Source organism: Tiliqua scincoides, chromosome 8 (assembly GCF_035046505.1).
Source record: "Tiliqua scincoides isolate rTilSci1 chromosome 8, rTilSci1.hap2, whole genome shotgun sequence".
Lineage (NCBI taxonomy): Eukaryota > Metazoa > Chordata > Lepidosauria > Squamata > Scincidae > Tiliqua > Tiliqua scincoides.
Genome location: NC_089828.1, coordinates 53,157,694 through 53,184,231, shown reverse-complemented (window position 1 = coordinate 53,184,231; position 26,538 = coordinate 53,157,694). Strand labels below are relative to the sequence as shown.

Here is a 26,538-nt window from a genome sequence, read left to right as displayed (position 1 = left end):
TAAAAGCAACAATAGGAAGTAAAAAGGGGTCTCTAGGAAATTCATCCCTCCTCAAAAGCCAAGTGAAACAAATAGGTCTTTAAACCCCACAGGGAACCATGTAACAAGGGGGCTGTCCTCAAGTCTATAACTGATTCCAGAGACGTGGTGCCACTGTTGGAAAGGCCCTGCATCTTACCACCATCCCCTTGGCTTCAGATTCATGGAAAACATGTCTATCACTAGTAGCTAGTCATGAAGACTTTATTTTATTTATACCCCACATTTCACACAAGGCGACTTACAGTAAATCAAACAAACTGCAACCTCCAGGTTTAGCAACAGTATCTTTCAATATCAGTTGCTAGAGAACAGCTGCAAAAGAGGAGAAAGTCTCTGGGTCAACTTTCTGGGCTTCCCCGAGACTTCTGGTTGGCAACTGTGGGAAACCAGATGTTAGACTAGGTGGGCCTCTGTCTGGATCCAGCTGAACTCTTCTGATGCTTTAACCAGATGACTATGTGTGTTGTGCGCCTTTGCCCTCCTACAGCTAACTTACACTTTCTGCATGGTTCAAGATTAGTGCACGCTGCATTTCATTGCTTATGGTATCATCAGGGTTTTGCTCAACAAATCTAACACAGGGGCTTCTCCAATAGCATGAAATACAGCCAACCTGGAGTGCTTGCACAAATTTTATATCGTGGCATACAGAAACATAATTTTTCCAAGCAATTGGTGCTCGGCACACACCTTGTTAACTTTATTTATGGTGTCCACCAGTTTCTTTAATTGTTTTAATCATGTATGAACCGTATATCTCTTGTTGGCAGGTCTCTGAGGTCCCAAGTTGACCAGAGAGAGCCCGTTTTTAACACTACTGAGACCCTCAAGTGAAGTTGGGGGGGGAGAGCACAGCTGGGAAATCTTATGAAAGGTTAAGTGTGGAAAGGGTGGGGTCTAGAGCAGGGCTGGGATTTTTTCATTACAAAGGAAGCAGGTTGGTGATCCTATTGAGAGGGAGCGGAGGGGGGGGTGGCGGCTTCTGTCCCTGCTCAGCCCAACAGACCATCTTTTCCAGTGCCTGTGGTCTGGTGCTTTTTCTTCATCTGTTTGAGAATGTGAACTATTTTGGGACAAGGAAGCATTTGTTTTGCAGTGTAAACTGCTTTGTGACTTTTCGTTGTTGAGAAGTGGTATATAAATATTCTTCATAAATGGTAATACAAAAATAGGACCAAAATGTTTGCAGAGAAAGTTGGAACAATTCAGTCTCTGAAAAGTATGTGTTAATGGATCCTATGCCCCCTACCTCTCAGCACTCATTTGTATCCTACTACGCTTCTGCCACTGGGTAGATGGGACTCGTTAGCCTGGGAAAGCAGCTCATCTGAGAGAAGGAAAACTCTGATCCCAAACCTCCACTGCCTTGTGGCTACATCCAGTTATGGAAAAGGCTTCAGGAGTCAACCTCGAGGCAAAATCCGGAGCCGGAGTCCCTGAGGCAGTTCATGGCTGAACACAGTCACGTTCTGACAACTCCTGCAACACCGCTGGAACCAACCGTATTGGCCTCTGCCTTTCCATTGGACCATTTCAGCGATGTGGAGAGGGGGGATTTGCTGCATAGGTAACAGTCTATCCTCCATATCTACTTTACCCAGGCTTTGCGCACTGGAGAGGACACTCTGTTCCAGAACCACCATTCAGAGCGCAATACCATAGTCTTCCGAGACTGAAGGATGCCAACAACACACTTCTGCCTTTGATCTCCCAGCTCTGCCATGTTGAAGCCTCTGAAGGTCTCCTGCTGCCCCAAATGACTCCATCCCTTTCCTCTCTGTGCTCCTTAATGCTGGAACCGCTTGCTGGGACATCTGATCTGTTAAGTGTCCAGAAGGGAAGTGGTCTCTTTAAGAACATGCCATTGGGCAGACTTACTTGAGGGAGAAAATTCTGCAGGCACTTACTCCTCATGTTTGTTGTAAGAGTTGCTACTCGTTCAGTTTCATACTCACTATAATAAATGTTTTACCTCTATTGCTTTTACAATTTGTTGAGTTCCCATGGGTGTGTGTGTGTAAAACCATCATTACTAGTTTTTTTTAAATTCTGTTTTACTCCAAGAATCCCATGATGCATGTGTATTGGCTTCCTCTCTCCATTTTATCCTCTCGCCAGGCATGTGAGGTGAAACCTCCAACTCCAGCCATTGCACTGTACTGGTTCTCCAGTCCAGACTAACGTCCACATTTTGGTGAATGAGGAGACTCTGGAGTTGGATATGTGCAAACCAGAGGCCTTGCAAAGTCTCACTGGGTCAGGGCCACTACACTGAAGCAGACAACTCAAGAGTCAGTGCTCAGCGAGTTATTTGGTTGCCTTGTATTTAAGTACATTCTCCTAAGGAAGGGGGACTGTGCAGATTGCCAGCCCATTGATCAATCATTGTAGGAGGGTGGGCTGCAGTAGAATGCAGAAGTTCATTGGATTACAAAATAATGAAAATGGCTTCAATATTGTGAAGTCTATCCATCAGTTTCCTTGACAAAACCTGAGCATCCGTGTCCCTCAGGGTCTCTTAATTCACCTCTCAACAGGATGATTTGGGACTCTTTGTTCCCAATATTTGCATTATTGTGTTAATATTTGCTTCCCCCCCCCCTCCAATTTTCTTTTTAACCTCCAGATCACAAAATCCTGCCTGCACTTATCCTTCAGCGATCTCCATTGGCTTAGATCACTGCGTTTGGGGGCTCTTTGTCTCTGTCCCCACCCCATTTTGCTCCTTTTTCTTTTCTTTTTGTTTTTTCTTCCTTTTTATTTTTCTCTCAAAAAGGATTATTCAAATGGTATATGCAGTTTTATTCATTTGAATAACCAGGGAGGGGGGAGCCACCCTGTTTGACTCTGTTAAACGCTTATCTCTTAAATAGAGCTTGTTAGCTTCCAATAATAGCTTCATTCAGAAGGATGCAGTATAATTTCATTTTAAAAATGTGCGCTCCTTGACAACCGGCTTCCTATTTATGTCACATTTTAAACAGCCTCTTTTGTTTTGTGTTAATCTTTCTCGTACACTTTTCGGTGGAATGAGGATGGCATTTTTTTTTGTTGTTGTTGGCTCATTGTATCACTCATAAGAAACAATTGTCTGTTTAATCCAGAAAGGTTTCTAAGACTTGAAGTAATTTAAAAACGAGTGTGTATTCATTACCCTGACTAATGGGGCATGGAGAAAGGAATTGGGGGGGGGGGTTGGTTGGTTTTGTTTTTGCATATGCTGTGTTCATATTTTTAAAGAACTGGACAGATATTTTTCTTCTCTTACGCGCAACACTGACTGTGAAGTTCCTTTCAGGTTAAGCTGTCTGTTAAGAGTTCTTGACTCTGAAAGAACAATGTAAATGGTTGACCAAGTATTATTACTCAGTGCGTTTTAAATGCAGGTGGATAACTACAAGCTTGGAATCAGCTAGTCCTTCATGGACATCTTTTTTTAAAAAAAACTGACTTTGAAGTGAAATATTCCTTGTAACTTGATCATTAGCCTGCTGACAGTGCCATCCGCAGGAAGTTCTCCTACCTAAGCTGCCATGCTCTTGTGCAGCTCCAGGGCCAACTCACAGCCTCCCAGTGCATGAGGCAGGCTGCCATCTCTCCTCCCACTCCTTGGTTTTAGAGTAGAAAGGAAGAGGAAGTGTGGAGGGAGAGGAAGGCGGGGGCTAGAGCAGTGTTTCTCAGCCAGTGGTACAGGTGCCACCAGTGGTACTTGAGGTGCTGTCTGATGACAATCGCAGGACCCCTGGACCTTAGCCGCCCGTTAGCGAGACCAGCGGTGGGAAGCTCAGCACAGCAGGCAGAGCACCAAAGCATGCTTCTCCACACTTTAAAAAGCCCTCCCATCCACCCTGAGCCTCTTACTGGTGTTTGTTGTGTCACATCTGGCCTTCTATCCCAGAAGTAATTGCTGATGATGTCATCACTATTTACTTCCGGTGGTACTTCCAATAGGTGGACCGTGTGAAGTGGTACTGCGGGGGACAAACCTTGAGAAACACTGTGCTACAGCATCTCTGAATGCCATTTGTGGCATCTTTCAGGCATCATAACCGACTAACCCCCCCCCCCCCCATGACAAGGAATTAAAACTGGCTGGCGAAACCAGAATCAGAAGCCATGGTTGGAAGAGGGTTTGGCACCACAACAAGAGTTACAGCTAATGCTCTTTTTTGGAGGCCTGCACCTAGAGACAGGAAAGTAAGGCAGATGGAAAATGGACGCAGGCCAGCAGCTGTAAACCATGGCTTGATGTGATGTTTGAATGGAACCCACTTTGATCCTGTTGTTGAAGGTGTCAGTTGTTTTTTAAGAACAAACATGAATGAGGAGTTCATGATCTGTGCAAATTATGTGCTGGTTTGTTTGCTTGCTTGCAAATTTCTTTTCTCTTGAGATTTTGGGTAGTGCTCGTATATATGAGACTCTGAACATGGAGGTTCCACTATAATGTTATTACTCTAATTTAGTGTGTGTCTATTGCCAGATCATATATGTGATGCATCGTGGAACCTCCATGTTCAGAGGCAGTATACCACTCACTGCCAGATGCTGGGGGGAAATGGCAATTCCCAGTGTCCTTGACTTTAGAGCTTACCAGAGGCACCAGGCTAGAAACAGGCTGTTGAAACTTCTATCTGGTCTGACAAGGCAATTCCTTATGTTCTCATTTTGCCCATTGTAGCCTGTCAAATGTATATTGTCCAGTTCACTATACTATCTATACTGCTAAATATTTGACTGTTTGAAATTCCAGAATCAGTCTCTCTCTTTTCCATGTTTTGCTCTGCTCTCTGTTTCAATATATATCTCTCCATTTAGAAATGCAACAAGCTTGTTCCCTGTTGCGGAGGGAGACTTTGTGGAGGGAGATTTACCTACAGGGCTGCTGCTAAAAATAGAAACCCAAAGAGACCCTTGTGCAGCCTTTAAGACTATTTTATCTTGCATGTTACTAATAGAGACAGTTCAGTGCTCTTGGTGGGTTGCCAAGAGCTGCATGCATGCTGTGCAGTCTGTAATCAGTTAAATTTTAGGAGTTGAGAATGTAGAGTTATCTTTTCTTAGAACTACAGTCTTAGCTCAGAACCAATTTGGATGTTGTTTGCAATGCGTAGAGCTCAAAACATGACCAAGTTGTACTTCTCAATCTCTGCATTCAAAGGAATTTGCAGGCAAGAAGATACATTTCCTGATAAAATTGGCTTGCTTCAATGAATCTGGGAAACACACTCTCTGTGTTGCTGCTTCACACATTCCTTTAAGTGCAAAGATTCAAAACTCATGCTCTTCAGTCTGTGTGTTCAAAATAGTGTCCAAGGGGACTTTCGGTAGCCTCATTTCATTTGCTCTTAACCTGTTTACCTGTGAGTTAATTGCTCTGTTGATGCACTTCTGAGAGAGGAAGGCACAAAAACAATCTTGTAGAACCTAAAAAAACTAGCAGATTTGTTGTGGCTGAAATTTTCATAGACTAGTCCAAGTCATCAGATTCCATCTGGTTGCCCTTAGGGTGCCAAAAGGTGTCGTTTTGCGTTCATTTTACCATGGTTGCCTCCTGGAATTTTGAGAGGGCTTCTGTCAAAGACTTTGAGGCCAATAACCACATGTGACCTGAAATGAAGACTTAAGAGTACAGTTCTGTGCATATTTACCCAGGTGTAGGCCTCACCATGTTCAGTGGAACTTTCTCCAAGGTGACAGTGCACAGGATTGCTGCCTGAGCCTAGAGAGCTTCCTGGGATTGTGTATGCTCAGATCAGAGAAATTCCTACTTCAGGCATGAAAAAGGATGGACGTGTGCAACATCAATCCCTGAGGGTGATGGGCAGCAACTGGTCAGGCCTGGAATGCACACTTCAAGCCTGCCTGCAGACTCAATCCTTGGCAACTCCCTGTGGCCCTGGGAAGGACGCCCAAAATCCTGGAGAACTTCTGCCAGTCAATGTAGACAGTACTGAGCAAGTTGGGCCAGCAGCCCAGCTCTGTAGAAGGCCACTTCCATCACTCCAAGATCATTTAACCCATTTTTGCCCAGCCCAAGATTCCAAACTATAGGAACCACAGTTGTTAACTGGTGCAGAGCAATTGTCTGTACACATTTGATCCCTGTTTAAATGGTTTAAACCATTTTTGCCCAAAGTTGCCTATGTGCGCTGGGCAAAAATGGGTTAAGGATGTTCCTTGAAGGGGGCATTGTTTTGCCTTTATCCCGCAGATGTGTTTAAAACGGCACTGATCCTTAAACACTTCAAACCTAAGTATTTGAGACTCTTCCTGGTTTTGTGTATTTCTAAACAGAGCAAGGTCTCTGTCTCTCTCAAATCAGTTTGTATCTGAAGACGCACGATTACAGATCTGAGGGACAGGAGCCAAGCAGTGCTGAAAATGGGAAAGCGTTGATGGTTGCAGTAGATTTCTGGTATTGCTCTGCCTGGTTTGCTCAAATCTCCTATACTTGCCCTTTCTCTCTTTCTTTCTGGCAACTGAAGGCGGGGGAAAGACAATACGGAAACTGAGATCCTTTGTCGCATTGTTTTGATGATGAGTTATTAATGATGAAGATGTTTCTGGCGATCAAGTAATTAATGACTTGCAGGACTGAACTTTCTTAGGACCGGGCAAACTTGAGTCCCTGCTATGACAGGCAGTTCTAATAACACTAATGATTACTGAACTTGCAACAGCCCCACATTCTTGGAATGTCATGTTTACAGCCCAATCCTAACCAGCTTTCTAGCGCTGATGCCAATAGAGCACATGCTGCATCCCATGGTGGTGGTGGTGGGGGGGTAAGTTATAGAGGCCTCTTCGAGGTAAGGGAGCATCGAGTTAGCATTGTGGCTTCATGGGCACTGGAAAGTTGGTTGGGACTGGGCTGTTGGTCAGTTAGATCAGGCAACAGCCTGCTTGAGTGTGGCTGGGGAAGTAACTTGAGGAACAAGAATGATACTCCTTCCAGTGTTTCACAAAGGAAAACGGGAATAACCCTGTCGCCCCGTACTGTCACTATTTTCCATTGATTACTATATTTTCATGTTTCCATGAATGAAGTCGGAATGAAGGTAATGCTTTTACCCTTGCCAAGGAAATTGGGGCATGGGAAATGGCAGTTGCCAACTTCTAAGGAAAATTGTCATTGCCCACAGTATGTTTGAGGCCACAGTATGTTCATGCCCTGCCTTCCTTTCTGAAATGCCACATTCAGCTTTTCACCATGCAAATAGGGGAGGGGGTGTAGCTGGGAGAGGCATTAAGATCCAGCCCTGCTTTGAACTCTGCCACTTTGGGTTTCTCCTGTGCTACATGGGTAGACCAGGCCTAAGGGCAAAATCCTATCCAACTTTCCAGTACCGGTGAAGCCACAGTACAGCCTCAAGGTAAGGGAACGAACGTTCCCATACGTTGAAAAGGCCTCTGTGATTGCCTGCCTACTGCCTACCCCTTGGTATGGCTGCATTGGTGTTAAAAAGTTGGACAGGTTCGGGCCCTTAGTCTCCCGAAGCTACTACCACCCCACACACAAAACTACTTGCCCACCTGTCCACACATAACCATGGTAGTTCTTTGCGACATGTCAATGGCTTGAAACCAGCTCTCTCCCAGTTTACAGCCATCTTGTTAGATGACATTCTTAAGTGAAATGCTTAAGTGATTCTTAAGTGAGATTCTTACCCTCACTTAAGTGTAATGAGTAGTAATTTCCAAATCCATTTCTGTGCAAAATGTACACAGCCCATAAGAACTCTGTAACATGAACCCTCAGTGTTTCTCTTTAACAAGTGGGGAGCTCAGGATCCAACAGCACTGACTTAACCGAAGCTAACTGCAAAGTTGTTGGCTGAAGCACACATTTGAACCCAGATCTCCCAAGTTGGTCTTGGGATCTGCCTCTCTGTCTACTGGGTGGTACCTTCTTTAGGTCCTTTCTCCTGACTTGTCTGCAGTTGACTGCAAAGGCTGTCAGTTCCCTCGGAATTGACAAAGCCCTACCCGTCTTCCCACCTGAAACAACAAGACGTATACCTTGTAAAGAGGTTTGTTGTTGGTTTAAATCCACGTAACCCTGTTGTTCTCCTTTGCTCAGAATCTCACTGCAAGGTTTTATGCTCGCTGTTTGTTTTGCCACGTGCCGCTGGCTTGCCTGCATCACACAACTGACGGGAACCGTTTTGCCCCAGCCTCTTTCTTGAGCTGCAGTTGTCACGCAGAGTGAAGCTTTTGCTTCTGTCATGTGTGAATTTCTTTCCCGTCAGTAGCTGCCAAGTCTCTCGTGGTGCTATTTTGGGAATTGGGTTCCATTCTATAGGTTCACTCAGGAGCTGTCACTTTATTTTAATGGGTTTCTATATTTATTCGTTCATTGAGCGGGTGCCAGGAACGTGACGGTAGATTCCTCTCTTGTCTCCTGCTCCCCCGAAGAGACATGTGCGGGTGTCATTATGCAGAGCTGCCAAAGAATCTTCAGCTTGGTTGTGCTTGGGATGGCGAGGACCTGACAGGGTAAACACAGTGTATAGCTGACGGGCAGACAGCAGGCATCAAACGACCTTAAACCGGCCCAAAATTGGAAGCTGCGTTTGAAGTAGCAGTGCAGAAAAGATGAGTGATCAGATGAGAGAGGCCTTCAACTTTCATAGTTCCTTCAAGGCCTCAGGATATCCTGATGAGGTATTAGAGGAAGTAATTCAGGAAGAAAAGAGACAAATAACCACCTCTGGGTCTTACCTGACCCCTCAGGTTGAACTGCCGCAGTGAGCGGAAAGGATGGCCTGAGACCTGCAGAGATCCAAGGAGTACTTATTATACTGGCTGCTTTCCTGGGAGAACAAAGCTGGTCTCACTTAACCCTTATAAATAACAGACAAGCTGCTGTGCCGTCCCCCCTTCACCTTATTTTCTCAGAGGCAAATGTGGTTGCTCAAGAGCTGCATTTTGTTTGCAAAATCATTGATACGTGCACCCTCTTGCTGGCAGTGGGTAACTGATGATTCATTATAGTCCCTTTTGTACTGACCCTTTTCCCTCCTACCCCTCGCTGCTTAATGAGACATCCATAATGGGAAAAGTCCCATTGGGTTTCACTCTACCTGTAGCCCGCAGAGCTTCATGGACAGGTGGAAAGGATATGAGAAAAATGATTACTCATAAACTACCGTATGCTACAAAGATTTATGTCCTTCTTATTTTGTGTTTGAGCTGCCCTGTTCTAGGAAAGTAAATTCTGCTGGCTTAAACTTAACAGGAAGAATATGGAGGGGGGAAAAATACAGACATAGACCTTTTTTCCAATTTTGTCAGCCCCCTGTTGCTTTAATCCATATTAAACTTAAGGATTTTTCTTTAAATGACTGACAAAAAGCGTGCATTGATTTGTAGATAGATGTTTGTGTGGTGCTACCCAAGGTGGCCTTAAAGTAATTTTTACTTAACAAGCAATCCAAAAGGAGGCAAGCCTCTTTGTATGATAATTAATAGTTCTCTCTTTCTCTTTTTTTTAAACAGGATTTGGCTTTGTGACTTTTGAGAACGAAGATGTGGTGGAAAAAGTCTGTGAAATTCATTTTCATGAAATCAATAATAAAATGGTAAGTTTTCCCAGCATGCACATCAATTTTTGAGGAAGATCTCTCTCTTTGTCATTGACATGGTGGAATGTCTCTTGATTATCCTTGAGGGGGTTCGTGTGATATTATTCATGAAATCAATGGTGACTGTAAACATACAGTATGAAATATTCTCATAAGGGATGTAGCTCAGTGGTAAAGCACATGCTTTTCATGCAGAAGACCCCAGATTCTCCAGTTAAAAGATCAGATGAGAAAGACTTCTTGCTCGGGAGCCACTACCAGGCAGACTAAACAAGACTGGACAATGGTCTAATTCAGTATACGGAATCGTATCTTCATATCTGGTCATTTTAAGCAGGGCTGTCGCTCAGTGGTAGAGCACCTGCTTGCACACAGAAGGTCCCAGATTCATTCCTTGGGCAGCATCTCCAGGTAGGGCTGGGAAAGGCTGAAACCCCAAAGATCCACTGCCAGTCAGTATAGTAAGTACTGAGCTATATGGACCAATGACTTGACTCAATGGAAGGCAGCTTCTAATGTTCACCTTATGGGGTTTGCATAGCATCGTCAGATATCTCAACTAGTCCTGTTTATCCTGGATAGTCTGTTCCTTTTCCCTGGTAAATCATTGTACGTGTTTCACTTTTGGGGGGAAGGCCTTGGGTTGCCTTTTAGAAAAGAGCAAGTACATGCTCATCCAGCCTCCCGTAACCATGGTTAGGGAGTCAGTGGTGTTGAATGTGTGTTGTCGTGCATCTTATAAAGTGTACCCAAATCCACCGAGAGATGAAATATTTGTTTTTTAAAAGTAAAGCATTTTTTAAAAAAAAGAAAACACTTACAGTTGGTTTACCACCATGCAATAGTGAACCAGTTTTGGAAGCTACCTCAGCTGCTAGCAGTTGTAGTCATCACAGTAGCCCTTGAATATCAGTATAATATTGATATTATATTAACACTTTTCAGCCACTAAACAGTGGTTACCAAGTGAGTGGCTGAGAAGGCATGTGACTTGCCTGTATTCCTTTGACTGGGGGATGGTACAGGAGTTTTGTCTCTTGACCAAACAAAAGCATGTAGGAAGGCAAGCATGCAGCAGTCAAGGTAGAGCTCACAACTCCCTCTGCAATTTTTTAGACCTGAGAAAATTTCAGCTTCCATATCTCTGCCCTCAGGGATATTCCTAAATGTATCCCACAGAGTTGCTGGAATTTTGGGCTAGGACCAAGAAGATCTAGGTCCCTTAACCACAACACTTACTGGATGACCCTTGGACCAGTTGCAGACTTGAAGGGCAGGCTAAAAATAAATGTAAGAACCCTCTCCCCCCCATGGATGAAATCCCCTCCCCAGCTTTGCTGCTTACTTTGTGCTCTTTCTATAAAGTTTCTGTCTCTTCTGGACCAAGGGTAAGACTGGTGTGACATCTTCATATCTTCCCACTTTCATCCTGACAATGGGCTTCTCTTTCTCTTCTCTTTGACTTGAATTATTAGAGACAGGAGGGAAAATCCAGAAAATCACACTTTTAATCAATGCAGTAAAATATTATTTGTAGCCCAAATATTACCCCCCCCCCACACACACCTTTTGTCAAAAGCATCTTCTGCTGCTCAAACTTGTATTCAGCTAGGCTTTATATATTGGTCTGAAATGTGTTCACAGACTTTAAATTCAATAATGGGGCTTTTAGACTGGATAAGATCAAAGCAATCTCTTTTGCATATGCTAGAGGCTGATTCAATATTTGACTTGCTAATTTTTCCCAGACTCTGAAATAATATCCCTCATATTGTTCCTCTCTGCACAATATGCATCTGAAATGAAAATAACTGGTCATTCCCCCCCCCCCCCCAAACCTGCATGTTGAGATGTCAAGGCCAAACTCTTCAGGTGCAGCTGCAAAAACAGGCAAACCAGATGTATTGGCTCTATTAACTTCCATGCGTGGAACCCAAGCTGCTGCCTCACTTGGATTGTTCATATTTATATTTTCTTGCTACAAATTGCATTTTTCTCCTAAAGTCTTCAATAATACTTAGAAATTTGGAGAGAAACAAATGCAGGCTCCGGTTGGCCTCCTTCAGTCTCGAAATACTATGGTATAAGCCTACAGCACCTGGTATTCCCAGGTGGTCTCCCTTCCAAGTACTAACCAGGCCTGACCCTGCATAGCTTCCGAGATCATGGTATAAGCCTACAGCACCTGGTATTCCCAGGTGGTCTCCCTTCCAAGTACTAACCAGGCCTGACCCTGCTTAGCTTCCGAGATCATGGCATAAGCCTACAGCACCTGGTATTCCCAGGTGGTCTCCCTTCCAAGTACTAACCAGGCCTGACCCTGCTTAGCTTCCGAGATCATGGCATAAGCCTACAGCACCTGGTATTCCCAGGTGGTCTCCCTTCCAAGTACTAACCAGGCCTGACCCTGCTTAGCTTCCGAGATCATGGCATAAACTTAGCTTCCGAGATCATGGCGTAAGCCTACAGCACCTGGTATTCCCAGGTGGTCTCCCTTCCAAGTACTAACCAGGCCTGACCCTGCTTAGCTTCCGAGATCATGGTATAAGCCTACAGCACCTGGTATTCCCAGGTGGTCTCCCTTCCAAGTACTAACCAGGCCTGACCCTGCTTAGCTTCTGAGATCAGGCGAGATCAGGCATGTGCAGGGTAACAGTTGCTGCAATGCAGGTTCTATTAGAAAATAAAATGAGATTGCACTACTTTTCACTAAGTATTCAGGGTACACTGGATGTTCAGCTTACAAATAACGCCCAGGTTCTGTTGCAGAAATACCCATATTCTTTCTTCAGCATATTTAGTAGTCAAGATAAATGATCTGCAGAGAGAGTTGGTATATAATTAGTTGAATGGCAAGTCGCAAACTGCTTTTTGCAGAGTCACCTTGATACTGAGAAGAGGAACTTCAACCTATAGCGAGAGAAGGAAAGAAAGATTTTCTGAGAGTTGAAAGTAGGTAGGGCGAAAAAGGATCACTACTTGTGGTGTTGGAAATACAGGTATCAGCACTGCTAAGAACAAGACTGGAGTTGGGTCAGCCAGGTAGGGCAGTGACTAAGGACCCATGCCCATGGGGGGGGAGAAGGCACCAGACCAGCCCCTGAACCCTCAGTAAGGTAGTGGTGCCTAATGTGTCTAGGAGGGGGAAGGTGGAGAGCACCTTAGGGGACCCAATGCAGGGCTTTGCTGGTGTTGACTGAGAAACTTTATTTCCCAGCACTCCTGGTGTGCAGCCACAGTGGGGTCCCAGAAAGGTGAGGGGGGAGACCTTTATCCATTCTGCATCTGTTGGAGATGTCTGGGTTGGGAGAAGGATCAGAACTCTTCATGGTCCTGACAGTGGCATCACCAGAGTTCGCATCACCCGGCCCAGGATGCCAGCGCGTCACCCCCCATGCAGTGGGCGGGGCAACACCCCAGGTGGTGGGCGTGGCGATGTACCATCACTCCGCCCCCACTGGTTTTTTGGCTGTAGCTTTTGATAGAACAAGGATAGAACACATTGTGCATGAAATTACACATTGATTGATATATAACATGATGGTATTATTCTTCCAAACTATGATTTTAGTGATTTTGGTCACTAGTGGTGTCACACACACCCCCAGATGTCAAATTACTAACACCTTATTGCAGCAGTTCTCAAACTTTTAGCACTAAGACCCACTTTTAGATTGACAATTTGTCCAAGACCCACCAGAAATGATGTCCTGGTGGAAGTGACATCATCAGGCAAATTAAAATAAATAAGTATAAATAATTAAAGTAAAACAAATAATTAAATAAGCAGAAGCCAGCCCTGTTCCACCAAATGAATTTCCCCTGTAGCCTGCCTGCAATACCACCACCACCAGCCCCCCAAAATCAGTAAGGTTTTCAGCCCTATCCGGTGCCCAGTTCAATTTAAGAACTTCTGTTTAAACCAGATCACTGTCAGGATCCACCTGGCTTTGCAAGTTTCAAAAAGTTCATCTTATCAGCTGAAGCCTCTGTTTTGATCCTTTTTAGTGGGAGGGTGGGGGGTGGGAGGCTGCCTTCTGGAGCACTTGTTTAACTGCAGGTGCATAGGATCAGGACCATTCTGGTAGCCTTGCACTCTCCTTCACCTGATCTTCCACACCAGCCAAGGCATGTTTGCTTACTCATGAGTAAACAGGACCATGAGGCTTAGTTTCGCTTTCCATAGGGCTCAGTACATTCATCTGCTTGGAGGGTGGGACTTCCTTCTCAGGTGTTTTTGGGGGTTACATTCATTGGATCAGAACCATTCTGGTGCTGTTGGATTCTTCTCAGCCTGCCCTTTCTGACGGACTAAGGCAAGTTTACCTACTTACGAGTAAACACACGATACGGCTCACTTTCACTTTCCATAAGGATTCATGCATTGTTGTTCAGTTTTGTGGCCATAACTTTTGATCAAAAGGTGATATTTCACTCCAGTTTTTTGCATTGCATTCTGCTCGAAATTCCGCATCCAACAGTATATAATTTGATGGGGTTACTCCTAACCTCCGTGATTTTAGCGTGTCACCCCCCATGCGCATCACCTGGTGCGGCCTGCACCCCCCGCACCCCCCTAGCGACACCACTGGGTCCCAGTGAGCTGTTTTGGGTGCGATGGTCAGAATTGGGATAGACCAAGCTATTTTTGGTGGGGGGATTTTGGGTTGTTTAAACCTGGTTGATGGGGTTTGCCCCCTGTCATTAGCAGTGTGCACATTAATCCCACTTTTGTCACTGAAGTGGGTTTGACAGTTTTTTGTAAATCTGTTTGGGCAAACTAAATGTGTGCATACATGGCAAGTGACGCAATTTTGACTCCACCTAAAGTAGCTCTTATGCTTTACCACTTCCAGATTAGTGGGTTGACTCTGCAAGAAGCCCAGTCAGGGGGTCACTTCCAAGTTTGAGCTAACCATTGAAGTGCCCTTAGGTGGACCCCTTCCAACCTTACTGGTTCCGTTCCCTTATCTTGAGAGTGGATGAGGGTTTATATTTTTCTCTCATGTCTGCTGCCAAATCCACTACCAAGTTGAGGGAAGGAGGCTTGCCAAGCCAGGATTCTGAGGGGCTCTGCAGTCAGTGGAGAGTGCCATGCACTGGTGCTGACATTGAGTCCGGTCAGTTGGGCCCACGGCGTACCTATATTGAGAGTTTACTGCTAAGGTGTGTCTACTCTGAGATCCCCATGTAGATCCGTTGCAGGACGGGTGATAGGACAAAGCTGGTCAAGCCATTGGAGCAGAAGTGCTTCAACAAGGGGTGACACATACCAGATGCCCACAGTTTCAGGTTATGCAGTTCTGTTTCAGAACCTTCTTCACTGTCCGACATCTATCACTGTTGGTGCCTTGGAGAGCTTTAAGTTGTGAATGGGCTTTGGTTGTCTGGGGTGAGGTGAGAAATGGATGTTGCGAAAGATGTTGGCTTTGCTTCTGCCTGACAGAAAACACAAGAGGCTACCTGTCGCCAGAGACCCTTAAATGGATCTCTTCCTTTTGGGCAAATGTCACAGCTGTTGCAGACTTCATAACAAATGAGTGCATGTGGAGGGTGAATGTCTTGGGGCAGAGAGGATGGTCTCCACCTGTGACCTGACCATTTCTTTTCCTGCCCTGAAGCGCCTTCCACTTCTCCAGCTCAGCTTCTGCTTTCATCAATGGATGAAGATTTAATTTGCATCCATGGGAATACATTAGCACATTCCAATTAGCATGTTTCCCTGGGAAGTGACTTTCCTAGGAGGTAGAGGAAGTGCTGGTGTCCTTAGCCCTATTCACACATCGCCTTCAGCGTGCCCACTGTCTGAGCACTAAGTGCAGTCATCTGTGGTCTGTATGTACAAACAGAGATTTAAACATTTTGCTTAGTGCTTGCACAACAGGACGTGTGATCTCGGCTATACGTTTGTAGAATGTGAACCAATTGTTGGTTTCAAGGATCTGTTCCTTTTCCCTGTGGAAAGCTCCTCTCGGTATCTGTGTACATGAGTTCAGGATGTGTGTCCCTGGCGTGGGACTGACTCATCCCTTCACAAGAGTGCTTGCAGATGAACTTCCCAGCCTACAGAGAAGGTCAAAGACCCAGCATGTGGGAAGAGAAGCTGACGCAGGTGGCCAGAATCAGCACCCAGCCTGGTCTGTCTCATAACGGTGGCAAAAACTCCATCCTCTGCTGAACACGTTTTAGACATCTAAATGGAGTCTAACAATTCTGAAATCTCTCTTGATCTCTCCAAGATATTTATTGTTCCCTAAATTGTGAGGGGAAGAAGGAGGGGAGCCGACATTCAGCTACCGCGTTGGTAGTCCTATTTCGAGCATCTCTTCTCGTGGAGGAGCTAATTTTAGAGTCTCTCCGCCACTTTTGTCGCCATTTATAAAAGCTAGAATGTCAGGTGGTGGATTAAACGACGGGGATGGAAAAAGCAAGAAAATGCCAATGAGACATTTAATAAGTGAAACCCTCTGTTTGTGTGGGAGCAAAACATTTCTCAACAGGCATTAAAGAAAACAAAACCACCGTCCTAAAATAAGCTTCCTACAAAAACTGAGATTTCAGATATAGCAACCGCACACGTCTTTTGCGTGTGTCACAGACTCTTCCTATGAAATAACTCTGTAGAGGGGCTAAAAAGAAGTCGATCAAGCCTGGCAGAAGGCGGCATAACTAGGGAGAGGTGTGCGTTTTCTCTCCAAGACCAAACCATAGTGCAGTTGTTCAGTGAGAAAATGCACCTGTGGGTTTCGACTCACATGGGACTTGCAGCCACACGTCCGTGGCAACCAAGAGCTTGCTTCGAGGCAAAAGCTGAGCTCGCTCCTCTGGTAAGCGTAAGCGTTCCATTTACCAGTAAATGTCCTTCTCTCTCCAGCGACAGCAGGATTCACATGCTGTTTGTTTTCTGTGCCAGTGTGCACAGGGCTGAGCTGCTTGCACACTAGCAAGCTGCTGGCCACCCCTTGGGTCTTCCAGGACAGTGGGCACAGGATCATGCTCCCTATCCAGCACCCTCCCATCACCCATATACCCATTCACACCCACGCTCCGACAAGCAAAGATACTTCCTTTTCATTATCCTTCCCTGCCTTGCTGTCCTTTGCACTGCAGTACTACATGGCAAAGGCTGCAATCCTATACAGACGTTCACGGAAATATGCCCCGCTGAAGCCAGTGGGACTTACTTCTGAGTAGGCGTGCATTGGAGAACCATAACAGAATTCTTTCATAGATATTGCAGAATGGATATCTGGGGATATCCCCCAGTTGGAATGGGGGAGGAGGGGGGGCAAACAGTTAAGAGTGGATGGAGGATGGAGGGTAGGAAAGGTGCCATTGCTGCTGCCTCCTCACTTTCTCTGCCCCGGCAACCATCTTTTACACACTTTCCTAGAGTAAGTCCCATTGAACACAGTGGGACTTCAGAGTAGCCATATGTAGGGTAATGTAAGCACCTGACACCCTCCAGTGGGAAGATGATTGAAGCACTGGAATGTGCGGGCAGCCCCTCCCTCTCCTCTTCGGAGACAGGCGTTCAGCTCCATGTTGATCCCGCAGCCTGGAATGGCTCCGAAGGGGAGGGGCCGTTTGCAGGCTGCGGTGAGTCTCCCTGCAAAACTTGGTGCTTTGCACCCCCTCTAGCTATGCCACTGGTCTAGGCCTTAATTCTGCCCTTGTTTCTTGGCAGTGCTAGGTTGCAGGGGACCTGGGAGCCCTGTACTAGGTGGACAGTAGCTCATCAATTGGGGGGGGGTATCTTTAGTGGCAGTAGGCTCTCCTGCTGTATTTTTGTTTCCATTTGCCTGTTTTAGGTTATCAGCTGACATTGCCTCGTATGACAAGTATTTTGGTTCTGTATTGAGATGAGTCTGCAAGTGTGTTATGTAGGTGTTTCCATACAGCAAGCAGGGGATGATAGCTAAGGGGGAGACCAGCTGGTGGCAGGTGCTCACTGCAAGGAACGTGATCACCTTCCCATGTACAGCGCTGCAAGTGAGGCCCTGTTTTCTTCTGTGAACTGTTAGAGTATATTCAATCAGGGACGTGTCAAGACTTTCTCTGCTGGTGAGACACAGAACGTCACGTGTCTCAGAAGTCACATAACGTTTCCAGGTCACTTCTGGAAACTTCCGCAGCCTCTTCTAGGTGGGCCGCAATGTGAGCAAGAACTGATTCTGAAGAACCCAAGCACCACATATGGGGCCTGTTATTACCCAGGGGAAGAAATAACTATGGGAGGGGCAGAGCTCAGTAGTAGAGAACCTGCTTGTATGCACAAAGTACCTATTCAGTCCCCAGCATCTTCAGGTATTGCTGGGAAAGACTTCTGTCTCAGGCTGTGGGAAGCTGCTGCCAGCCTCTGTGGACATGCTGACCGAAATAAACTAGTGGTTTGTCTCAGTAGAGAGCAGCTTGCTTTGTTTGTTAGAAGTACTTCTAACTCGGTGACAAAGCACATGTTTTGCCTGCCAAAAATCTTACGTTCAATTCTCGGCATCCTCAGGCAGGGTTGGGAAAGACTCTGCCGGAAACCTGGTTGAGCTGTTGCCTGGCAGTGCACACGGTACTTGGCTAAATGAACCAATGGCACGACTCCATAGACAGTGACTTTGCAGAAAAGTCTTAAGCTGTGTTAAGCTGTGGAAGCTAGATTTTCAGTCCTGCCACCCGGGCAAGTCACTTCCTGTCTCATTTCCTCCATGAGATTAAAAGCCCTGCTAATAATGCACGCCCATGAATTATTAAAGTGCTTTGAAATCTGCGTACGGGGAAAAAAGTGTTTAATCATGAACTGTCCTTAAATGTGATCCGTCCAGGCTCAGACTTGCAGAGCGCAGAGAGGCTTGGTGGATGGCGCAGGACAGCTGGCTTGCTTCAGCCAGCCAGCCCACCCCGTGGTTTGCAGTTCTGTGTTTTTTGCAACAGCTGAGTCTATTACCATGCACTCCCCAAATAAATACAGCCGACAACAGGTATGGAATTAAAAATGGGCCACTTTATTGAATACAAAACATTGCAACAGGGCAGCAAAAGGGGTAACCAAAACCCATCCCAAGTGCAGGGTTCTGCATGGGGGAAACGGTCCTAGCTGTCTTCGTCCCCCATTCTCATAGGACGTCCACTCAACTCCAGGCTTAACTCAATTGTTATTAAGCCCGCCTTTCAACATTGCCTGAAGAGCGTAAGTCAGCCAAACTGCTATGCCTTCAGGTCACCCCTGCAAGGCCCCCAAGTTTGGACAAGGGGCTAGCCAGCCTGCCTCCTCAAGCCGGTCAGGCATCATGGGAGCGGTTCTGGTTCACCCCCTGTCCATGCTGACTTGGATTGGAGACCGTGAAGGTCTTCTGCCTACCCGCCCCGCACTTCTACCGCCACAAGGGGAGGTCAGCCTAGCGCTTGACCTTCCCTTCACCCAAAACGGTTCTCAAGCCCTGTTGCAAGTCTGTTAAAAAGAGGCCATAACCCATAGGGGAAAGATGCACTCCATCGCCATGGTAAAGAGCAGGCTGCCCAAAACAAATTCCAGGATGATGGACAGCTGCTCCCCCAAGCTCCGTGACGACCCTGCCCAGGTAAGCATTGACTCTTTTGCGGGCAACGTCTATTCTTCTAATGCTGCGCGCCCACCTCCAAACCCTCCTAGGCAGCATATCAGACCACAGGATAGTAATCCCAGGGAATGGACTAACGAGCACTGTAAAATCCCTGCGGGCCTGGAGCCTCAAGGACATAGACGTCCTGTGGCCCAAGTCATTTTCGCCTAAGTGGACGACGATTACCTGGGGCAGGGGGTTGAGTGCAATAAATTCCAGGAAGGTTGGGAAAAACTGACTCCAACGCATACCCCTCTTGGCCAGCCAATCAATGCGGCTCCAGCTGAGAGCCGAAACCGGATGACATGGGGTGCTTCTGGGCCCAAAAAGACTATGGAATGTCCGCAGATCAGGACCCTGGCTGGGCACCTTCCTCGCAGACCTGTTGAGAGAAAAGCACATCGTGAGGCGAACTCCCTTAACACCGCCTTAGAACAGCTCATGGTATAACAAGTTCCCTCAACCTTGTGAGGAATACACATTGCCCCACCCAGATGGGCCTGGGCAAACACTTGCGTGTCCAGAAACCTGGTCATCACAAACACATCGCCCCGTCCGAAACAGGACTGGGGGCAGACACGATCCAGGCCAGAGCCTGATCAACAAGGGTCCTTATAGACCAAAATGGCACCTACGCATCACGCCAACGTGGCGCAGCACCTTGGGGTAAATGCAGCTGCGGAATAACTACCGCCAGGCTCACCCAGGGAGTCACGGCCTATGTTAACAGGCCTAGCATTAACTAACGTAGTATTTAAACGCACCAGAGCACCATCTGCTGATACGCTTGATGTCCTGGGGCGAAAAACCAATGCGAGCTGCTGCTGCTGCTGCTGCCCCAGTTCTAAACGAACGAAGCCCGTATAGTTCTGGCCTCAAACCCAAGTGAGCCAATGCCCTTTTAAAAATGGCCTGAAACTGATAAATCGTGTGTGTGTGTGTGGGGGGGGTGATCCAAATGTCAAAATAGCGGGCCCGCTCCTGGAGGAGCCAACAAGGAATACTGTTCCATGGTGGATACAGGGCAAAGGTACCACTTAGGAGCCCATTTAAGCTGAATCCACTGCCCACGCCCCTTCTGGTCCGTCTTGGACACCCTCAAATGAAGGGACAAAATCCCATGTTCCAAAACAAAGTCACCCCATTGAAGTACTCTGTCAGGGGAGACAAGCTTTGACCTAACCAACACCTCACCCGGGCGAAAAGCCCCATAAAACATTACAAGAGTCACTGTTCTAAACAACAGAGACTCAAAGGCTGAGGAACACATGCCACGAAACTCCATACTCAACCCATGCAAAATAGTAGGTGTAATAGGTTGATGCTTATCTGGCCCTGCTGGGAATCTCCTTTTTAGCCCTGCCACCATTTTCTGCACCCTGAACTCTTTGGTGAAGTCCTGAATTCCCCAGGCCCTTGACTGAAAAGAAATGGCAGCCAGATAAATGGACATAGACTTGCAGGATATCCCCCTATCACGTAGTCCCAAAAGGAACTGCATAAGAGTATGTGGCGTGAATGGTCCCTGAACTGGCACCAAAGTTAACCTACAGAAATCACAAAACTCACAGAGCTTACTCATGTAGCTGGCTCGGGTAGATGAAGCCAATGATGCCCAGATGGCTTCCTGGGCCTCGTCGTACCAAGGTCCCACAGCCATTGGGGCATGGGCTCGGGATCCTGCCTGGCCTCGGGAGCTAGCTGCCGGAAACGCTCCTCCTGGAATCGAGAGAGAGAGCATCGGCTATGCTATTTTCAATCCCAGGGACGTGTCTAGCTGAAAAAACAGTGTTGATAGCAAGGCACTGCTTAACAAAGACTCTAACCAAATTCATAATCCAGGGGGATTTGGAGGTCTGCATGTTAATTATGTGGACTACAGCCTGATTATCGCACCAAAAGCGAACAGAAGAGTTGGCAAACTCCCCTGCCCATAAGTGGACTGCCACAACAATTGGAAAGAGTTCTAAAAAGGTCAAATCCCTGGTGATCCCTTCCTGAACCCGAACCTGCAGCCAAGGAGCTGCGCACCAACCCCCTCTAAAGAACACTCCAAATCCCACACCTCCCGCAGTATCCGATTGAACTTGGAGTTCAGCTTCAATTAACTGCGAAGATCTCCAAAATGAGATCTCGTTGAAGTCCTTCAAGAATTCCAGCCAGAGTTTCAAATCTTCCCTCATACCCGATGACACCCGAAGTCTGTGGGACGGGCGATGAAGCCCAACCATAGCATCGCATAGTCGCCTGACAAAAGCCCTACCAGGGGCAATGACCTTGCAGGCGAAATTAAGGTGCCCAACCTGCCTTTGCAGTTCTTTTAACGTTAACTTACAGGACCCCAGGGCACTAGTTAACATCCCAGTCAATTTGTCCAATTTATCCCTGGGCAGGCGACTGGTCTATGCCACCAAGTCTAACTCAATACCTAAAAAGGTGAGCTTATTGACCGGACCCTCCGTCTTGTCATGCGCCAAAGGGACACCGAGTTGCCCACACAGAACAGTGAAATCGCCCAAAAGCCGAGCGCAGTCACCAGTCAATAGGGGCCCCATAAAAAGGAAATCATCGAGATAGTGGGCAGTGGATTGAAGCATACAGTCCATTCCAAAAATGAACTAAACACCTCAAAAACCATACAGGAAATTGAACATCCCATCGGTAGCACCCGATCCACGTAATAACCCCCTTCAAAATGAAAACCCAACTGGCAAAAATCCTGAGGATGCACAGGCAGAAGCCTGAATGCAGATTCAATATCTGCCTTGGCCATCAAAGCCCCAGGGCCACACCTCCTGAGGTGGCTAACAGCCTCATCTAAGGAAGTGTTTCTGACTGAATACAGGTGGGCGGGTATCCTGTCATTTACAGAAGCACCTTCTGGAAAAGACAGGTGGTGAATCAGCCTGAATTGACCCGGGGCTTTTTTGGGTACCAGTCCCAAAGGTGACACCTGCAGGTTACTTAAAGGAGGCGAGCAAATGGTCCAACTACTCTGCCTGCCTCAACGTCCTTGGCTATTTTACGCCTCACCACATCCTCCGTGCCTCTAACTGACCAGAGGTTATAAGCAAACGTGCGGCTGGCCGGCGGCGGCGCAGGAATCCTAAATCCAAACTTAAAACCTTCCAACAGCAATTGAGCTGCAGGTTGATCATCATAAAATTGCAGCCAGTAGCCTAAGGAAAAGATCTTAATTGGTGTTGGGCCGTTTATTAACACCTGATGGGGATCCACTGCCGGACATCCTCCCACCCTGGGTGAAGGGTCGCAAACCCGACCAGGGACCACTGAGCCTGGGGCATTTCGCGACTGGGTGCTTCGCTCCGCACAAGCCACCGCCATGGGAATAGGGGCAGCCCTGCCTATTACATTTCCCAGGGGCGGTGAACTTGAAGCACGCGCACTGGTTTTGAACCCACTGCGCACCGCCTCGTGCTTTATGCTGCTCCATTCTGTTACGCGCAATTAAATGCCCACTGTCTGCCCTATCACCAAGCGTGGCCCTGGCAGGAGGAACCAACTGCACCCAGAGTTCCCACTGGGGTATAGTCCAATCGAGAGCTGGGTCATGTGAAGCCCTGATACGGAAATGATGGTCCTAGGCCAACCAAGCCGCCCCAGCATGGTCACGAAAAGCGCGATGAACAATGTCCAAGTATTTAAAGAGTTTCCCTGCCTTCTTAGGGTACATCTGGACAGTGACTTTGGCATATATGATGAAACTGTTGAGCCAATTAGTCCAATTTTTGTCAATTTTTCTTTGCCTAACGGTTTCAACATCTCGCACGGGATCACCCACTTTGGGGGTAGGCGCTGGCTCAATTTGTAAAAGGATGAACATATCTATAAAGTCACCTTACCATATCTTCTCCTTAACTGCCAAGGCGAGGTGCGAACCCAAAGGGATGGCTATAGTGCTATATGAAATCTTAGGCTTTTCTTTCTCCTCTACAAGGCCCAGAGAATCAACCCCCCAATCCACATCCTGCTGTTCAAAATCAGGCTCACGCACAGCTGGGTACTGCCAATAAGGTGGAGGGTCCTCCCCGCCTTGGGTCTAGCCTTGGTGTATGGATATGCCCAGCCTAATGCCCAAGGGTACTGTGGATAGCTAGGACCATGCCGGAAAGTAGGGGGGCCCCAAGGGGACCAGGGTTGCTCTGGGACAGCCCGGCCAGAAGGCCAGCTTTGGCTCTCCAGCTCATCCCAAACTGGTTACAGGTTCTGGTGAAAGTCAAACACTGGCTCACCTTGCTCCCCGCTGCCTCTATAGGCCTGCGGTCTTGGTTTCTTAAGTGGGCTGTCTGCCTCAACTTCAGGGGAGCTGTCCTCTTGTGGGTCACCCTCCTCGGCAGTGACCAGCGCACCAGCTGAGGTGGTGACCTGCTGGGGGGGGAGGCACCCATCAATTTGCCTTTATTTTTTCTGGCGGACCTGCGAGGACCAGGGGCCAGACTGGAACTTGAGCCCCCATCGCCCTGGCCAGCTTTCCTGAGTGCTTTTTCTTTTTGTCTGGCTTCGTAACAGACCATAAAGGCATGAAACCCCACCATCCAATCCTCCTCATCCGAGGAAGGAGGGGGGATGGGGTGGCTGCACTGGAATAGGCCTTTTGGCGGCCTTACCGCCTGACTTCTGTGTCTTTTGATCCATGTCTTCCCCCCACCAAGAAGGGTTGGGAACCCTTCTTGGCCCACCACCCCTGTGTTCTCGTTTTAACCAGTAGGATACAGTAGGTTTCCCAGCATATTAATTTTTTTATTTCTTAAGCCCAGTCCTAAAACCACTTCTTGAGCACGCTTGCTTTCCCACTGTGCCTTTGTGTGCTGTGAACATTGTAAATTAAGCTGGTCTTTCCGATACCAGCAGCAACTAATTTTTGTGGTTGCAGAAACTAATTGCCTGGCTTATTGTTTTAATGGTCCTAATCCTAAACTTCATTTTCCCTTTAATTGTCCATCTAGGTAGGTGAGGTTGTATATTTATGTTGCTTGAAGCTACAGAAACAGAAACACCCGCAAAGTGCACCTGCTTTGCATGCAGAAGGTCCCAGGCTCAAACTTTAGCATCCCCAGGAAGAAGTGGGAAAAAACCCCTGTCTCAGGCCCTGGTAAGCTTCTGCCCATCAGTGCAGACAGTTCTGAGCCTGGTGGACCAATGGTCTGATTTAGGCAGCTTCCTATAGTCATGCTCCCAAAGTTGGGGGGGAGGGTTACTTCTGGTCTCCAGACAGAACACCAACAGCCAGGAGTTAGGGTGCATTTCTAAGTAGCTTGGCTCTGGTGCTTTTTATTCATTTAGTCCGTTCTCCTTTTGAGGAACTCAGACCAGCATAAATGGTCCCCCTCCTTTTGTGTTCACAGTGACCCCGTAAAGTAGGTTAGCATCTGAGAGTGAGTTTTGTGGCTGAGTGTGGCTTTGAACCTGAGTCTCCCAAAGGCTTGTGCTGTATCCACTGCCCCAAACTGTGGCTGTGTAAGTCATTCTGTCTTGGGAGAATGGGGTGTGTCAATTGCTGTTGACTGTGATGGAACGTCTGTGCTCAAAGGCACTGTACCTATGAAAGCCAGTTGCAGCAGGAGATAAACAGGGAAGGTCTGTTTCTTTCAGGCTCTTTTGTAGACTTCCTGGGACCATCTAGCTGTCCACTGCTGGAAATGCTGAATTAGATGGGCCCTTAACAAGACAGCCCATCCCCCCCATGTCCTGGCTGTCCCGTCTTCTTTGACTGTTCCTCCCCACAGCTTTATGCAACTTCCTTCCTCTCCTCCACCCCCCAGCCCTCTCCTCCTGGAGCCAGCCTACCCACCTCCCACCAAGTTGCTTGCGCTTGTTTGGATGTTGGCTTCTGGAGCACCCATGAGGTCTTTCAGAATGATGCAGAAACCCTTAAAAAAAACAAAAAAAAAACACGCACACACACAGAGCAGACTCACTGAGTCTTTGACCCAAAATAACAAGTGACTTGAGTCTGTATAAGTCTTTACTCTTTTAGGGTAAAACTCCCTACCCCCAAGTCAGTGCCCAAGTCTTTGACACATGTGACTCGAGTCCCCACAAGTTGTGAAAAACACTTGTTTTTGTGAGTCTGTGGGTTACAAGGCCCCATTACTGTTCTTGGTGACATTCCCATTCATTTCAACGAGGCTTGTGCAGTAGAATTTCCTAGGCTCATAGATTTATGTGATCAGCATGGAGCCTATGTTTCAGGCTTCCGTGCCAGAGATGAGTAATGGGGTACAAGTCACTTTCCAGAGCTGGCAGACAGGGTCTGGGGTGAGAGGCAGCTGTGTATCAGGTCAGGCCAGTGCCCAAGTTCAAAGTGGTAGTCCTCTGACTGGTACTATGGTAGTGCTCTGGTTTTAGTGCAGCAAAACCCAGACCAAGAACTCTTATCTGTGTGAATGCTGCCCACTGGTGCAAAGAAGGGAAGACACCTTGCCCTGGCTGCTGGAAGCCCTCATTCAAGATCCTGCCTCCAGTGTCCTCCATCTGCACAGTTTGATTTTTCCAAGCCGAACTGAGCCCGCCAGCCACGTATGGGGGCCTGACCAGCTGCCTCTTCTTGCCTGGGATAACAACAGTGTTGGGGGGAGGGGGTTGAGCCCTGTGGGGCTTCCTTGATGGTAGACTTCTTCACAACCTGGGAAGTACTTGAGATTGCCTTTCCCCCCTTGAATCTCCTCTATCGTCATGATCACTCATCTTTTCCATTAAAAAATGCATTATTTTCATCTCCATCATCCTTGTGTATGACACGGTGCGGATCCTTGCAGACGTGCCAGGCTGTGGGTGAAGTTACTTCTCATCCTGTAGGCCCAATGGAGGAAGCGGTTTTTAAAAAGTGGCTTTTGGGGGAGAGAGAAGGGTCACCTCCCCTCTTTCATCCACTCACACTGCACTTTAACTTCCCAACCCTTGCCACTTCTTGGGTGGCAGACCTGCTTATGAGCACATGAAGTTACCTTGTGCTGAGTCCGGCCATTGGGCCTTTATTATTGTCTTCACTGACAGGTAGCCTCTCTCCCGAGCTTCAGGGAGGTTTTTCTCAGCCATACCCGGAAACTCAAACAGGGATTGAACCCGAGACCTTCTGCATGCCAAGCAGGGACTCTTGCACTGAGCTGCAGCCCCATCTGCACATGGCTGTGCTGTCGGCGTGTCTCATTTGGCCTTTAGTCACGCAGCTCTCTTCTCCCGCCGGCTCCCTTTTTCTCTCCCGGTTTGCTTTCTCCCCACCAAAAATAGTCATCCTCACCTGTGTCTCCTCAGCAGAACATGGCCATCAGTGACGCTGAGAGGTGTTTCGTTCC

General features: G+C 47.2%; 1 protein-coding gene and 1 pseudogene across 8 annotated transcripts in view; one reads left to right on the top strand and one right to left on the bottom strand.

Moving 5' to 3' along the window:
- The window catches only part of MSI2 (musashi RNA binding protein 2), a 474,139-nt gene that overhangs the window by 342,579 nt on the left and 105,022 nt on the right, over nt 1–26,538 (top strand). For all 8 annotated transcript variants that reach the window (XM_066636684.1, XM_066636689.1, XM_066636688.1 and 5 more), the window contains exon 8: nt 9,544–9,626. In XM_066636684.1, the coding sequence (XP_066492781.1) occupies nt 9,544–9,626 (83 nt within the window). The remainder of the gene's footprint in view (nt 1–9,543; nt 9,627–26,538) is intronic.
- LOC136659611 (5S ribosomal RNA) lies at nt 12,177–12,296 on the bottom strand (annotated as a pseudogene).